The following is an 18136-nucleotide window of genomic DNA, read 5'->3' on the forward strand; positions in this document are numbered from 1 at the left end:
TTTTGATTGTAGTCTAGGTTACTTTGTTTACTAAAAGATGAAATCATATGTTTATTAAAATTATGAGAAAATATGTTAAAATAAATATATCTATGTCTGTATATGTGCACAATAATAGTTTTGGATTTATTTGGTTGTTTTAGCTACACTAAAAATGAGCCAAGAATGTGTCATTTCGTTGCTTTCTTGTTTTCTAATTTTTTCTGAAATTCAAGGACTGTGTATAATTAGAATTGACATTCAAGGATATGTGTTTGTGTATATGACACACATCCATTATAAATTAGCTCTAAATTGCACAAGCATACTAGTTAACATTCTTTAATGATATTAACACTGTTAAGTATATAAACTTACATGTTATCACATAATTAATCTTTCTAAATGTCAGTTTTACAAACTCTTATACAGTGTGTTTATAAATCTTAAAAGATAAGACTCAATATATCAGCAGTCTGTTTTGTTTTTTTCCCTTTAAGGCATTGGAGCGAGTTGCAGTTGGCCAAGGGGTAAGTAAGAGTGTTTTAACTGATGAACACTATAATTTTTCTCTCAAGTACTCTTCATACTTGACCTGCTGATGAACTTAAAACCTGATGGAATTTAATAAGTATCTTGTCCCAGATGCATATTCAAATTTGTGTATTTTCTGTAAGTTTACTTTAAAAGCAAAATGAACTATTCAGAACTTTTGAGCTTTTAGGAAAATTTCTGCATTATGCTGTTATACTAAGTTCTCATTTCTTCGTATTATACTAAACCATAAATATTTTTAAAGAATGCTGTTGTTGACAATTAGGCTTTTATCTGCTTAGTTCAAGCAAAGATAATCTATATTATTCAGTACATTATTTTAACTACAGTCCAGTTCACATACTTCAGTTGATTGTTTGATAACTTTTTTCTTTACTGACTTGATTAGCCATTAACTGCAGAGCCAAATGGGTTTGCACTTAGAAATAAAAGTTGAATATAATCCTCAAAATATGCATGTAATTGTCTTATCATTTACCTTGTGTTCAGGAAACATTAAGAATTTTTTAACAGTTTTTTAACCCTTTCATAAAATTTTTAAATTTAACCTAAAGTTTAAAAATCTTTCTTTTGCTTTTGTTCGAGGAACATTAATATATCAATTTGAATTGTGTAAAGTATAATTTTAAAAATAATTTTAGTAACAAGTATTTACTGAGTGAGTACTCTGGACCAGGAACTTTGATAAGCATTTTGTATGTAGTTTTCTTTTTAATATAGTCACTTTGCCTATCTTAAAATTGATAAAATCTGGTTCTTTTGAAGGCATTAGCATTAGAGCATATGATTTGAGTTTGAGGACTTTAAGTGTGTGGGACTTTAGTTACAAACTGCTGGTTTACATCATGTCTTTATCACTTACTAGTTAATGATCTTGGACACATGTCATAATTTCTCTGTAGCTTAATTTCTTTATCTGTAAAATAGGAAAAAAAATAGGAGTAATAATAATACCTTTCTATAGGGCTGTGAAGATTAAATGAATGAAAAATGTAAAATGCTTAAAACAGTATCTAGCATGTAGTAAATGCTCAATAAATGTCAACTATTGTTGCTGTTATAAATAATTAATAATTATGATCATGAAAATAATAGCTAAATTTGATACAGAGCTTAAAAGTTCTGTTTAAAGTACTGTTTAGAAGATTTTCTCATCAATTGAGGTAGTAAATACATAGCACCATATAGTATGTACTCTTATTATCCCATTATACACGAGAGACTGTAAGGTAACAAAGACTGAGACTTGAACCTGAGTCTGGAGTTCAAGCTCTTAACTACTATACTACATATTAACTTAATGGTTTCCTAGAGGTCTAGGAAAAAAGAAAGAGCTTTTATCATCATACTCCAATACATTAGTGTGGTGTTTTTTAATTTTGCAAGTATTTGCTCATACTTACACTCATCAGTTGGGTATTATGCTAAATCTACATGAGAATTATATGTAGCAAAAATTTAATAGTGTGTTCTAGTTCCCTTGATTAATTGCAGAGCCCTGACTTCCAACTTAGTGCCCTTTCCACTAGACCTGTAAAATGCATGTCTGATACACATGCTTTAAGGGTGTACAGTTTGTGTTCTCCCTCATTTTAAGAATGCATTAAAGTGTAAGTTAATGTATCACTTAAGTGAAATAAACTCTGAGCCATATCCAGTTTATTCTTGAAATAGTCAGGCACAGACTGTTCAGGAGATACTGATTCCCTTCCCACTTACCCATCTGTATTTACCAGGATAGATGGTCCTAGTTATTCCAGGAATGCACATTTGAAGGCATTTTATAACCTCTTCCGTTTCTCTTAGGAACAGCTGTAAAGCTCTTATTTACTCAGAGTAACTTGGGAATGATGACTTACTCTGTTCTGCTGTATTTTTTTGTGTGCATTCCATTTTTTGTGTGTTCTCTTGTTTAAAATGCACTTTTTGTTCTTTTTGGTTGTATTTTACAATCATTTTTATAACAATGTAACTATTTATTTCTGAATCTTGATACCATTTAATGTAATTTATTCAATGGCATGAGAAAGAAGAGTTTTTAACTATTTTTAGGTGTTTCATATAAAATTAAACTTACCTAATATAGCTAGTCAAACAAAAAGTTAAGAACGTTGTAAACCATTTATAGTACTAATATTTCAATTCATGTAAGAGTAGATTTTCCAAAGTGGCTTTGAATTTCAATAAAATGTTATAAGAATAAGTGTTAATATATGAAAATGTATTTCAGCATTTTTGTGAGATAAATGAAAGAATTTTTAAGGAAATAGGCGACAGATGATACGGTAGCAATTTTGGTGCTGTAGAAAAGAGTTATGCAAGATGAGGAAATCTCAAATGGAAAATATATCCAGAGATTAAGAAATTCTAAATGAAATGACTTGGTGTAATTTGTAAGGAAAGGAAACCTTTGAAATCAATAGTTTTTGTCTCAAGTGAAGGCATTTGTGACAACTTTGGAAAGAGATTTGATTGATTGATTGAGACAGAGTCTCACTCTGTTGTCCAGGCCAGAGTGCAGTGACAAAATCGTGGCTCACTGCAACCTCCACCTCCCAGGTTCAAATGATTCTCCCTGACTCAGCCTCCTGAGTAGCTGGGATTACAGGCGCCCACCACCACAGCTAATTTTTGTATTTTTAGTAGAGATAGGGTTTCTCCATGTTAGCAGGCTGGTCTCGAACTCCTGACCTCAGGTGATCCACCCGCCTTGGCCTCCCAAAGTGCTGGGATTACAGGCACCACGCCTCGCCAGAAAGAGATTTTATATAAGAATTGTGCCTTTCAAAAGTTACAGATTTTAGTGTGGTCACTCAAGCATATGTATGATCTGCCTTCAGTGAATTATTTTAGCAGTTATTTGGGGACTACGATCTTTGTTACACCACCCCACTATCGCCACTTTCCAGCAGTAGAACCTGTATTCTTTCACAATGCTCTACGAGTCTACAAGTCTGATGTTCTCTAGTGACTTCAGAGGGCAATGCCATCAGGGGAAGATATAAGAAAAATGATTGACCCTCAGCTCCCAAGCTGTAGTCTCAGCAGCACAGTATGGGAAGTTAATGCTAAATGAGGGAGAGGAGCAGTAGAGTAAATTTTCTGCCTGAGCATGAAAAATTTATTTTGCTATGAACTCCATCTGAATTCAAACATATTTATTCTAGTTGAAAACATGTGAAAATAACAGTTTTGGACTCCAAAGGATAATAAATGTTGCAAAAGGATAACTCCATGGATATACACATTCCACTGAATTATATCTTTAAAACTTTACCAGTCATTGGGCAGTTTTGAGTTTTACCTTGTTTGACTTCTTAAAAGCATTCAGTAACTGTTGACCTACTTCTATTTCTACTCACTAAAAAAAAAAAAAAAAAAAAAAAACTGCATGCAAGCTGGGTTGTTGCTGCTGACATTATTTTGTGTTTGATGTCCCGTACTGTCAATATCAAGATCTGTGGGGATGTGGATAGGGTTTTGGTGACTTGTAGTTTCTTAGTTTGAGCACTTCTATTGCTGCAGTGAAGTGCTCTTTATAAATAGCAATATTTTACCTTCTGCTCCTTTGAAACAGTCATACTTCATTGGAACCCTTCTCTTCAGCTATTCCTTCTTTCCATTCAAAAAGCTTTGAACCTTTATAGGCCATCTCTCATATCTCTGCAAGAAGTGAAGCATTGCCAAGAGTGCAATCTCTTATCCTGTGTTCTTTCCCAGGCTCTACTTTTCAACTTCGTGATAGCCAATGCTGTCTTTCAGACCTCAGACATACCCTTATATTTATTTATTTAGGGTAGGATCTTTCTTTCTTGGTGTGACTCCTAGCTGTTATTATCTTTATTCCACCTCCATTAAGACAGATCTACATTCTCTTCTTTTTCACACATATCCTTCCTGATTCTTAAATGCTCCAGAGCTGACTTGGCTGGTCTTGAAAGTATTTTTCATTTTTAACTGATAAGGGCTCCATTTGGACATTAACTTATTGTTCATTGATTATAACTTTTCTTTCTTATTCACTGCTGTTTCTTTTATGGTTCCTTCTGTCTTTTTTGTCTTTTTTTTAGAATTAACTTTCACAAAGAATTAGCCTAAGGTAACACTTTCACTTGAAATAGAAAAATTATAAAGTCATCCTCTGTGTTTAGCAACAAAGTCAGGTTTCTGACATTCACTAATGGTTCTAACATTCTGGCATTTATTTTATTTCTGTTTTTTATTTGTTTCTTGATCTTATATATGTCTACGTTTTTTTCAGCTGCCTACTGAATCACTCTTCTATCGTGCTGTTCTTCAGGATATTATTAAAGATTGTTATGGCATCACCAAATGGTATGAGGATTTTATTTTAATAAGAACAACTATGTTATATTGTAAGTAAACTGACTTTTAGTCTTCGGGTGAATTTATGCAGAGTCACTGTTATTAGTAGAAGAAACTGAGCATAATGTCAATAACAAGTACACAACACTTGTATCTTAGGTTAATTATCATTAAAGGAGGGGCTCTAATGATTCCTTCTTGTCCTGAAAGCTCATTGTAATGATAATGTAATCTATGCAAAATATGCTTTAGAATTTTTGAAGTATTAAAATGTTATATTAAGTAGTTCAGTGATGGTATTATATGAGCAAGAATTATATTTAGAATGTTTCACATCCAGTATGGCATAAACTCTTAAGTCTAATTAGAACAGATATTGATCACGAACAACTATTATAGCCCTTCAGGTCTCTGCTAGTAGAATACTATCACTGCATATGTTTTGTTTTGTTCCTGTTGCCCCCCAAATAATGCACTATTTATACAGAGAAGTAAGGGGTAGGAGAATTTTTCATAATATTGGTTCAACAACTGTTGTATTCAAGCATACATTTGTAATTCTGGCAGGTTTTATGAATGTTCTCTTGCTAATTACAACTGTAGGATTCTAATTGTTATTTGGTATTATAGGATTATTCTACAAATTAAAATAAGGCAATTTTCAGGTTCTCAAAAATCAATCTACAATTTATTAAAAGATATAAAAGGGATTTTTAGGTTAGTTATTATTTCTCTGTAAGAAAAAATATCCACTTTTTACTGATAAAAGTTACTGCATACAAGTACCTACATAGACGGTTTTCAACTATCATTTCTATGTCGATAACTCCCAAATCTGTATCTCAGTCACCATTCCCTTTTTTATTCTTCAAAATCTCTAAAACTGAATTTTTCATGTCCTCCTTCTCTTATATTTACCCCAAGATGCTAACCTTGTTGAAAAAAGCCATAAAATTGTGCAAATTCATGTCCACTCAAATATTTACAACCCTCCTTCTTTAAAGACCTCAAATCTGTACTACATGCCTCCTTTAAAGACCTCAAATCTGTTTGTTTATTGTTTTTCTTATAACTTATTAAATTTGTTTCTATCCTTTTCTAAACCTTACTTCTCACTTAAAAACTCAACACTTTCCAACCCTCCACATTCCTGCCTTCCATTAGTACTCAGAAGATAGCTGGTATTTTTATAAGACGTTTATTCCTGAGCCTCATTGACCTTTCTGCCACACTTGACCATGTTGGTCATTGTTTTTACCTCTAAAATCTCTTCCTCATTATCTTGCATTTTTCTGTATTCTCTGGCTTTCATTTTTCTACTCTGAGCACTCATCTGTTTTCTTTACAATGTCTTAATTATTATTCCATCTCCTAGGTATATCTAGCCATTCTTTCATGTCTTATATGCAGCTCCTCTCTCTTTATATTTCCTCTTTCTTTTAGATCCTTACCACAAACGAATCTTGAGATATGTAGTTAGTTCTCACATCTTTTTAGAAGTCCACATCCGCTTTCTCGTTTTCATCTGAATAACTTTACTTAAGTACCTCACAAATGTATCAATCAGCTACATCCAGAACCAATGTTCTCTTCCCACCAATTCCATTCTTTTTTCTCTTGATGTTATTTCTGGAAATGGTGTAACCATTATCAAACATTAGAAGTCTAGAAATGATATTTGATTCTACTTTTATCATCAAACCACATATTCTAATTAGTTATCAAGATCTGTGTATGTTTTTTTTTAATACAGCAATTACTTACAACAGACAACATGTTAGCTTCTGGGGATTCTGGATGCATAGGTAATGGTTTCCACACAGAAGCAATTTATGTTCTAGTCAGGATAGCTTTATATGAAAACCAAAAAGAATGATTTAAGCCTGCTTTCAATAACAGACTAAATAATTAGGACTAACTTCACTTCTGAAGAAACTAAAAAATGCTGCAGAGGTATGTGCACATGCATATGAGTGTGCATGTGTGTTTAAATTTGTTTTTAATTGGTTTGAGAGTATCAGAGACCTATTGAAGAAGTGAAGAATTCTAGGACAAAAAGCTAAGAGGAAATGGGATTTCAAGAGAAGCAAGCCCAGCTATTATGGCTGCCCTTTCCCCAGAAGCATCTGTCAGTTCTGGAATAGGCAACTGTCCACCTGTCAACAGAAATGGTGGGCACAGCTTTCAGTAGAAAGACAGTTCTAGTGAAACCAAAGTTAGAGTTCATGGTCTGGTGAGGACTCAGGAGCAGTCCAGGTAAACCACTCATACATTGAGTTAGGTCGCTAAAGTTTCATACTGTAAGAGTAAGAGTGAACTAGAAATAGAACAGTCCTAAAATGACTAAAGCCCCATTTTGAATTATCTGAAGCTGTGATTAAAGTATTTCAGATTATTGCTTCTACTAGCCGAATACAAGAAATAAATTCCCTTTGGACAAAATAATATAAATCTAAGCCTCAAATTATCATTAACATTTTATATGTATAGTACCTTATAAAACCAATCCAAAATAATCAGCTATGTGATAAAACAAGACAACATGACCAAAATCCAAGATAAACTGCAGTCAACAGAAATGTACCTTTAAGAAAGCCAGAGAAAGGCTTAAAATAGCTATACTTGAGAGACTTCAACTCTGAAAATATTGGATAGATGTACTTTTCTCTATTTGTGCTGCTAAGTACAACTAAATCCCTGAACATTATATATGAAGTGAATACAAGACAAAAAGTAGAGAGAATAGGGCAGACTGGCTAGGGATTCCTGGACTGAAGGAACAACACAGCATGAGTTCTCCAGGTTTTTTTTTTGCTTCATATAGCCCAAGATTGGAGTTCAAAAAGGTGGTAATTCAAAACCACCAATAGGCAGAGAAAAAAAAGAAATTTCAAATGAAAACTGAAAGACCAGGAAGGGGGCAGGCCTAGATAAACTTTTATGCATAATTGCCATACTATAGCAAAATAAAAACAGATAAACCTGTGGCTCCACTCTGACCTATGCCAACAAAGGCCACATGAAAAACCTACACTTGCACCCTTGCTGTAATGAAACTTTCTTATAACCCCTTTGTGGAGTTGTATTAGAGAAGGCTGAATAGGAAAATAGGACTTTTATCCAACCATAATTAACAAATAACCCAGTACTACTACCACAGTGTCATAGAGACCATGTGAGAAGCCTGTACTCCCTGCCCACCCAGCTGTACTATGACACCCCTTTTTCTCCCCACTAGGGTGGTTTGTATCAACAAAGGCCTAGTAGAGGATCAGGAATTTCACCATTACTCAGCAGTAACAAGGTAACCCCTATCATGGTGTCAGTGGAGATCATGTGGGAATCTGGAAGTCCCAGCAATAACAAAGTCCTTTAGGTATCAATAGAGGCTGACTTATCTTTACACGAAAACTTGTACACAAATGTTTATAGCAACTCTATCCCTGGTTGCCTAAACTGAAAACAAGCCAGACGTCCTTCAGTGAGTATTTAAGCAAACTATAATAATCCATACCATGAAATACTAAGCATAAAACAAGGAGTATTGTGGATACACACAACAACCTGAGTGAATCTCCAGAGATTTATACTGAATGAATAAAAGCCAATACCAAAAGGTTATGTACTATGTAATTCTATTTATATATATTCTTGAAATGATGAAATTATAGAATGGCAAGATATTAGTGGTTGCTGAGGTAGGAAAAAGGGTAGGGTAGGCAGGAAGTGGATATGGCTGTAAAACAGCAACGTGAGGGATTCTTGTGGTGCTAGAGGTGTTCTGTGTCTTGGCTGCATCCAAATCAGTATCCTGAATATTACCATCCTGAGACATTGTAGAAAACTAAATGAAGAGCACGCCAATCCTTATTCTGTCCTACAACTGCATGTGATTTTATAATTCTCTTAAAATTAAAAGCTTACTTTAAAAACTATGCTCAATATGCATATTGAAATAAAATATTTTTGTCAGAGAGCCAAAACATTAAAAAAATACAAATGAAAATTCTAGAACTGAACAATAAAATGACTAAAATCAAGAAATCAATGGATAGTCTTAACAGCATTTTAGACACAGCTAAAGAAATAATTAATGAACTAAAATACAGGTCAGAAGAAAATATCTATAATGATGCATCAAAAAACAGAAACACAGAGTAGAAAACAAAGACTAACAGTTATGTGGAATACAGGGAATAGGTTTCATGTATATGTTAACTGCAGTCTGAGAAGATGAGACAGTGGATAGGGCAATAGCAATATTAAGAATTTTCCAATCCTGACAAAAAGATATCAATCTTCAGATTTGGGAGGTACACAAATGTTATGCTGAAGTAAAAAGAAAACAAGTTCTAGACACATAAGAGTAAAATTGCTGAAAATAAAGGGAAAAATCTTAAAGTAGTCAGAGGTGAGAAGAGTGAAGAAGGAAAGCAGAATACCCCCAAAGGAACTAAATTAGTCTAACAACTGAATTCTCAGCATAAACAGTGGAAGCCAGAAGTCAGTGATATCTTCAAAATGCTGAAAGAAAGTAGCCTACAGTCTATTTGAAAATACATTGTCAGAGGCAAAAAACAAAATATGAAGTATGCCTTGAAAATCTAGAAAATAACCTCAAAGGAGTAAATTTAAGTCATGGCCTTTTCCTTAATTCATTTCTATGTTACTATAAAAGAATAACTAATGCTGAGTAATATATAAAGAAAACAGGCTTATTTGGCTCACAGTTATGCAGACTAGACAGAAAAATGGTCCCAATATTTCCTTGGCTTCTGGAGAGGAGGGCCTCAGCTACTTTCACTGATGACAAAAGGCAAAGTGTAGACAGCATATGCAGAAATCACATGGCAACAGAGGAAGCGAAAGAGAGGGGAGGTGTCAGTCTCTTTAACAACCAGGTCTTGTGGAAACTAAGAGAGCAAAAACTCACTCACTGTCCCCCAACCTGGGAGGGCAATAACTTATTCACAAAAGATCTGCCCCTATGACCTAAATTTTTCCCATTAGGCCCCACCTCCAACATTGGGGATCACATTTCAACATGAGGTTTGGAAGGGTCAGGTATTCAGATTATAGCAGACTTCACAAGAGATTTGAAACAGTGCAAAGGATAGAGAGCTTACTCAAGGAAATAATACAGAAAACTTTTTAAACTCAGGAAATAATACAAATACTCTGATATAGGAAGGCCAAAGACTTTTGAACTCAACTCAACTAAGGCTACTCTAAGACATGTAATAATCAAAATCTCAAAGGTAAAAGACAAAGCAAGGATCAAAAAAACTGCAAGGGAAAAGCAGCTCTAATTCATCTGGCAACAGAGTTCTCAGTAGAAAATTCAGGCCAGGAGGGAGTGGGAGGACATTCATAGTACTGAAGAGACTGTCAACCAATAATATGGTGGCCAGCAAAGCTATCTTTCAAATATAAAGGGAGATACTTTCCCAGATAAACAGAAGCTGAAGAAATGTAATACCACCAGAGGTGTCTTACAAGAAATGCTGAAGAGAGTTCTTCAATCTGACAGAAAAGGATGCTAACATGCAACAAAATCAGCTCAAGGTATAAAACTCATTGGTAAAAGTAAGTGCACAGACAAAAATTCAGAAGACTCTTAATACTGTAAATGTGGTATGCATGCAATTCATATCTCTAGTATAAAGACAAAAAGACATCAACAATAATAATCATAACATTTGTTTAGAGATGGGCATAAAAAGACATCAAAAAGTCAAAATGTAGGGGCGATGTTGTTAAAAGTATAGAGTTTTTTTTAGCTTTTTCATAGTAACAAAATGGCAGTAGTAAATCCTTACCTATCAGTAATAACGTTGAAAGTAAATGGACAAAATTATTAAAAGATACAGAGTAGCTAAATGGATCAAAAAAACAAGACCCAACTATTATTATATGCCACCTACAGGAAGCTCACTGCACCTATAAAGACAGCACACATAGACCAAAAGTACAGAGATGGAAGAAAGATATTCCATTCAAATGGAAACCAAAGAAGAACAGGTATTGCTATAGGTACCCTTGAACAACACAGATTTGAACATACCAGACTCTAGAATTCAGCCAAAGAAATACTAAGAGCAAAATATATAGCAATAAACACCTACATCAAGAAAAGTAGAAAAACTTGAGACAAATGACCTAATAGTATACCTCAAGGAACTAGAAAAGCAAAAATCCAGTGCAGGTCCACTTACATGCCGTTTTTTAAAGAGATTTGTGACATTTGAATAAACTTGCATACAAACCATGTAGCCTAAAAATATCAAAAATTTAAGAAAATGAGGTATATCTTGAATGCATAATATATATATATATATATTGTTTCTCATTTACTACCATAAAATATATGCAAATCTATAATAAAAGTCAAAATTTATGTAAAAACTTATGCAGACAAACACAGACCATACGTGGCACTATTCACAGTCAAGAGAAATGTAAACTCATGTAAATATGAAGTATTAAATCATAACCACATTAAATTAGCTATAGTATATAGTGTAACAATTTTATAGCCACCTTTTGTTGGCATTGCTGTGAATTCAAGTGTTGTATTTGTTTAAAACACTGCGTGTTGCAAATCTCAGTGTGAGCAATTTGTTTCTCCAGTGGATTGTGTATCACAGTAAAAAGTGATCTCTCACAGTTCTCGTGTATTTTTTGTCTTTAGTGCAGTACCGTAAACCATGAATAACAACACCATGATATACATAGTAAGTGCCACTAGTGATGCTGGAAGTGTTCCTGTTAGGCAGAGAAAAGTCATGACATTACAAGAAAAGTTGAATTACTTGATATGCACTATAAATTGAAATTTGCAGCTGTGGTTGCCCACCATTTCAAGATAAATGAACCCAGCATAAGGACTACTGTAAAAAGAGAGAAGGAAATTCCTAACTTGTTTGCTGCAGCTATAACAGCAAGTGTGAAAAACTTGTACTTTCTGTGAAATACAAATATGTTTTAATTGACTATGATACTGGTAAAGCTTCCAGTCAAAAGTGGACTATTAGTAGTTAAGCTTTGGGGCAGTCAAAAGTTACATACAAATTTTTTACTGCACAGGGTATCGGCACCCCTAATCCCCATGTTGTTTAAGAGCCAACTGTACTTACATCACATAAAATGGACTTCAAGCCAAAAGAGGCAAAGAAGGTCATTATATAATGATAAGCAGGTAAGTTCAGCAGGATGTAACAATTGTAAATGTATGTGCGCCCAGCACCAGAGCATGAAAATTTATAAAGCAAATATTAATAGATCTAAAGGGAGAGATAGATTGCAGTACAGTTATAGCAGGGGACTTGAACACCTCACTTTTAGTAATGTACTGATTATGGAGACAGAAATATACCAAAGAAACTTTGTGTTAACAGCATATATATTCTTTTCATCACCACATGGATCATTACCCAGGATCATCTATTAGGCCACAAAACAAGTCTCAACCAACTCAAAAAAGTAGAAATCATATCAAGTATTGTTTCTGACTACAATGGAATAAACCTAGAAATTAATAACAAGAGGACCTTTGGAAACTGTACAAATACATGGAAATTAAACAGCGTGACCCTGAATGACCAATGGGTCAGTTAAGAAGTTAAAGAGGAAATTTTTTTTCCCCATTTATTTATTTTATTGCATTTTAGGTTTTGGGTTACATGTGAAGAACATGCAAAATTGTTGCATAGGAACACACGTGGCAGTGTGATTTGCTGCCTTCCTCCCCATCACCTACATCTGGCATTTCTCCCCTTGCTATCTCTCCCCAGCTCCCCACCCCCCACTGCCCCTCCCCTATTTCCCCCCAACTGACCCCAGTGTGTAGTGCTCCCCTCCCTGTGTCCATGTGTTCTCATTGTTCAACACCCGCCTATGAGTGAGAACATGCGGTGTTTGATCTTCTGCTCTTCTGTCAGTTTGCTGAGAATGATGGTTTCCAGGTTCATCCATGTCCCTACAAAGGACCCAAACTCATCGTTTTTGATGGCTGCATAATATTCCATGGTGTATATGTGCCACATTTTCCCTATCCACTCTATCGTCGATGGGCATTTGGGTTGGTTCCAGGTCTTTGCTATTGTAAACAGTGCTGCAATGAACATTCGTGTGCACGTGTCTTTATAGTAGAACGATTTGTAATCCTTTGGATATATACCCAGTAATGGGATTGCTGGGTCAAATGGAATTTCTATTTCTATGTCCTTGAGGAATCGCCACACTGTCTTCCACAATGGTTGAACTAATTTACACTCCCACCAACAGTGTAAAAGTGTTCCTATTTCTCCACATCCTCTCCAGCATCTGTTGTCTCCAGATTTTTTAATGATCGCCATTCTAACTGGCGTGAGATGATATCTCAATGTAGTTTTGATTTGCATTTCAAAGAGGAAATTTTTAAAATCTATTGAAACAGCAGCCGCTTGAAATCCGGCCCTCGCACTCCCGTGAAGTCCCTGGGGCGCAGGACCGAGGACCCAGCACTCTGACTCCTCACACTCATGGTCTCAGGTTCTTTTCCTTCTCAAGGTCCCAGCAGATGCGAGAGGCTTAGAGAGGGCGGGCTTGCTCTCCCACCCACTGCAGGCTCCGTGGTCCCCGCCCCACTCCGGGCGCCGCTTCCCCTGGGGCCGCCCGGGCATCCTCCCACCGCCGGGGGCGCTGTGGGCCGCAGCGTGCCTGGCTGCAGATGGGGTGGCGGCCGCCGAGCGCCTGGAGGGAGCTGCTGGCCAGGCCCAGGGAGCCCTGGCCCGAGACCGCGCAGTAGCCACCGCCACCGCCGCGGCCGCCGCCACCATGGCTGCAAAAGACCCCACAGCTGTAGAGAGCGCAAACTTGTTAAACCTGGCTAAACTGAGTATCAAAGGACTCATTGAATCTGCTCTGAGCTTTGGCCGCACTTTGGATTCTGACTATCCCCCCTTGCAGCAATTCTTTGTTGTTATGAAACATTGTCTGAAGCATAGTCTTAAAGTAAGAAAATCATTTTTGAGTTATAACAAAACCATCTGGGGCCCTTTGTAACTGGTGGAGAAGCTGTACCCGGAAGCAGAAGAAATAGGAGCCAGTGTCTGGGATCTTCCTGGTCTGAAGACCTCCCTGGGTCGAGCAAGAGCATGGCTTCGGTTAGCCCTCATGCAAAAAAAAGTGGCTGATTATCTGCGTTGCTTAATTATTCAGAGGGATCTTTTGAGTGAGTTTTATGAGTATCATGCACTAATGATGGAAGAAGAAGGAGCAGTAATTGTTGGGCTGCTGGTTGGCCTGAATGTGATCGATGCTAATCTTTGCGTGAAGGGAGAGGATTTAGACTCATAAGTTGGAGTGATTGATTTTTCTATGTATTTAAAGAATGAAGAAGATATTGGAAATAAAGGAATGTTCAAATTGCTGCCATATTAGACCAAAAGAATTATGTTGAAGAATTAAATAGACAACTGAACAGCACAGTCAGCAGCCTCCATTCACGAGTTGATTCATTAGAAAAGTCAAATACTAAGCTTATTGAAGAGTTAGCAATAGCAAAGAATAATATCATTAAACTCCAAGAAGAAAATCATCAATTACGAAGTGAAAATAAATTGATTTTAATGAAAACACAGCAGCACCTAGAGGTTACCAAAGTAGATGTGGAAACTGAGCTTCAAACATGTAAGCATTCTTGTCAGGGGCTAGATGAAATGTATAATGAAGCCAGAAGGCAGCTTCGAGATGAATCTCAGGTACGACAGAATGTGGCGAATGAGCTCGCAGTACAAGTTAGTATGAAGCATGAGATTGAACTTGCCATGAAGTTGCTGGAGAAAGATATCCATGAGAAACAAGATACTCTGATAGGTCTTCGACAACAATTAGAGGAAGTTAAAGCAATTAACATAGAAATGTATCAAAAGTTGCAGGCTTCCGAAGATGGCTTGAAAGAAAAGAATGAAATAATTGCCCGACTAGAAGAAAAAAACAATAAAATTACTGCAGCCATGAGGCAGCTGGAACAAAGATTGCAGCAAGCAGAGAAGGCGCAAATGGAAGCTGAAGATGAAGACGAAAAATATCTACAAGAATGTCTCAGTAAATCTGACAGTCTGCAGAAACAAATCTCCCAAAAGGAGAAACAGCTGGTGCAACTGGAAACTGACTTGAAGATTGAGAAGGAATGGAGGCAGACTTTGCAGGAAGATCTTCAAAAGGAGAAAGATGCCTTATCTCATCTTAGAAATGAGACTCAACAAATGATTAGTCTTTAAAAAGAGTTCCTTAATCTCCAGGATGAAAATCAGCAGTTGAAAAAAATATATCACGAACAAGAGAAAGCTCTTCAAGAACTCGGCAACAAACTTAGCGAATCAAAACTTAAAATTGAAGACATAAAAGAAGCCAACAAAGCATTGCAGGGACTGGTTTGGCTGAAAGACAAAGAAGCAACATATTGTAAACTTTGTGAAAAGGAATTCTCACTCTCTAAGAGAAAGCACCACTGTAGAAACTGTGGGGAAATTTTCTGTAATGCCTGCTCTGACAACGAACTACCTTTGCCTTCTTCACCAAAACCAGTACGGGTTTGTGATTCCTGTCATGCATTGCTCATTCAGAGATGCTCATCTAACTTGCCCTGAGATTCCTGAACTAAATCCCTATGTATGAAAGTACCTACAATGAATGTTACGATGTATACAAGGTAACCAGGCAGCTCTTCTTAAGCGGCTTTCAGTCAGTATTTGTACCAGTTTTATCATCTACATATTCAACTCATAGAAATTGCAAGTTATGTATTTATTTCCCTATTGTTATTCAAAAGGAATTTTCAACAGAGCATGCTTAAAAATCATGTAACTTAACTTCATTAAAAGGCCAGATAGCAGAGCTAACACACATTTGCCTTATCTTTTAAAGGGCTTCTCAAAAATAAGGCTTCAGATTGTTGTTGTTCTGAATTCCATCAATTTGGTATTTGATGGTGCCTGCAATTCTCTTAATGCACTTTAAAGCTTCACAGTTCTGAGACTGGAAATGCATAAAACTTTATTAATATTCAACATATTTTAATTATCTTTTGAAGATTTCACCTATATTTATTTGTCCCTCTTCCCCCGCACCCCCTACCTTTGCCTCTTTTGCATTAGACAGGGCCAATATTTTGTCCTACAAAATTTCCTCTTGGTCTTTTCTAAAATCAGTTATTGTGCTTGATGATTTTCAGCTACAGTGGATTAAATTAAAAGGGGCATTATTCGGTCTCAGCCTCAACTTTTTTCTGTCTCATCTTGAAAGGAAGTTACATATAACAATTTCTTTTACCTGAGTTATAGATCTTCCCATATGTTGTTTCACTAAATTGCTATTTTTAAAGGGGTGATTCAGACCCTAATTCAAAGATGAAAGCCCAAATCCCTCCCCAGAAAAAAATGTACATAATACTAGGGGATATTACAGGCTCCTTATAAAGATCCTCTCTAACCATTAAAAGTGAGAAAAAAATCGGAACTTTGCTTTAGTAATGTATTAAGAGTTCAGTTCAAAAAAATTTGTATGAACATTTTCATTGGAGTAAATTGTAGGAAGCATCAGACTGTAGTGGCCTACCAGTATACATCCACAGTAAAATTTCACCGTCTATTGAGCACCTCTATGCCAGGGTGTTGAGATGATGAAACATACACTTGAACTATTTCAAGCTGACTCAATGAACACTAATCCAAGTTAGAAGACAACATACCAGACTCTATAGGATTCAGCAAAAGAAATATTAAGAGCAAAATATATAGCAAAACATCAAAATATTTTATGATATGGGTGTTTATATAGCAATAAACATCTACATCATAAAAGTAGAAAAACTTGAAATAAATGACCTAATAGTATACATCAAGGAACTAGAAAAGCAAACCCAAAATTTGAAAGAAAGAAAAAATAAAGATCAGCGCATATATAAATAAAATTGAGGGAAAACCCACAGAAGATGAATGAAATGAAAACAAGTTAGCATTATCTAATAAAGTGGAAAATAAATATACACGTCTCAGCAGTTTTACACCGAAGTATATATATGACACAAAATCTTATATGTATGCTCTTAGAAACTTTTACAAGAATTATCAATAGCAACAATGTTTATAAGAGGAAAAATACAGAAACAAAAAGCTCATTAATTGAAGAATGGATAAATTGTATTATACTCGTGTATATAGTGAAGTACTTCATATACCACAGTGAAAATGTATGAATTACAGCTACATGCACCAATGTGGTTGAATCTCGATAATATGATTTTAACTGAAATCTCAGAAAAACTCCTATAAAATGGTTCCACTTATATAATTCAGAAAAGAGCAAAACTGAATAATAATTTAGGAGTATGAATATGAGGTAAACAGGCAAGAACAACATAAGAATGGTAAACGCAAGATTCAGTGTCATAGTCTCCTCTGGGAGTGGTGGGGGGGCAGTGGATTATTAGGCAGAGTGATGAGGTAGGGAACAGGAGGAGCACATATAGAAATATAGGTCTTTAACACTAGTAATGTATTTCTCAAGTTTGGCATTGGGTACAAGGGTTTGTTTTATTTACATTCTTTGTGCCTTACACATATTTTATAAATGCTTATTGTTTGTATTCAGTATCACTAAAATATTAATCTTTTATCAGGCTATACGCCAGAGTCAGTTGTGCCACATATTGTACTCCCAATATCTAGTATAGGCACCTCATAATGATAAGCAAATTTAAGTGATTAAAAGCTTGTCTAAAGTCATATAGCCCGAAAGAACCAGGATCAGGACTAAATTCATAGTCCAGAAATGTTTTCACTATCCTATTCTTATTTGTTTATTTTTATTATTATTTTAAGTTCTGGGGTGCATGTGCAGAACATGCAGGTTTCTTACATAGGTATACATGTGCCATGGTGATTTACTACACCCATCAGCCTATTATTTACATTCCTTATTTTTAATGGTAAATTCTCTTTGAGATATTTTTAATGTGAGTTAAGTTGCAAGACTCTTTGTATTAGCATTGTAAATCAAGGTTAACTTGATTGGAATCACTGGCCAGCAATAGTACTAAAGACAGAAAATAAGGTCACTTAATTACTTCTTTTGCATTTTTAAAATTTTTCCTTCTAGCAAAAATAAATCATCTTCCAGTAATAATACTGTTTTAGAATAATTGAAACATTGCTCTGAAAGTTCTTTAAGCATAATTGTTTATATAGCCTAAGATTGGAAGTAAACCTTTTTCAGGGTCTTAAGGATAACA

General features: G+C 35.4%; 2 protein-coding genes across 5 annotated transcripts in view; both read left to right on the top strand.

The window, feature by feature from the left end:
• Positions 1–18136, top strand: part of METTL25 (methyltransferase like 25) — a 124790-nt gene that overhangs the window by 74552 nt on the left and 32102 nt on the right. For all 4 annotated transcript variants that reach the window (XR_004274682.1, XR_004274681.1, XM_032296903.1 and 1 more), the window contains exons 7-8: positions 480–509; positions 4796–4869. Coding sequence is in view for 2 of the 4 variants with exons in the window: in XM_032296903.1 (XP_032152794.1) it covers positions 480–509; positions 4796–4869 (104 nt within the window). In the remaining 2 variants the exon portion in view is untranslated. The remainder of the gene's footprint in view (positions 1–479; positions 510–4795; positions 4870–18136) is intronic.
• LOC116563992 (RUN and FYVE domain-containing protein 2-like) lies at positions 13577–16476 on the top strand. The gene is given in 2 exon segments (XM_032296889.1): positions 13577–14251; positions 14254–16476. Coding segments are annotated over 2 exon segments (1815 nt in total). The 5' UTR covers positions 13577–13677; the 3' UTR covers positions 15495–16476.

The sequence above is a fragment of the Sapajus apella genome, unplaced genomic scaffold (genome assembly GCF_009761245.1).
Source record: "Sapajus apella isolate SASKATOON/1434 unplaced genomic scaffold, GSC_monkey_1.0 scaffold2, whole genome shotgun sequence".
Taxonomy (NCBI): domain Eukaryota; kingdom Metazoa; phylum Chordata; class Mammalia; order Primates; family Cebidae; genus Sapajus; species Sapajus apella.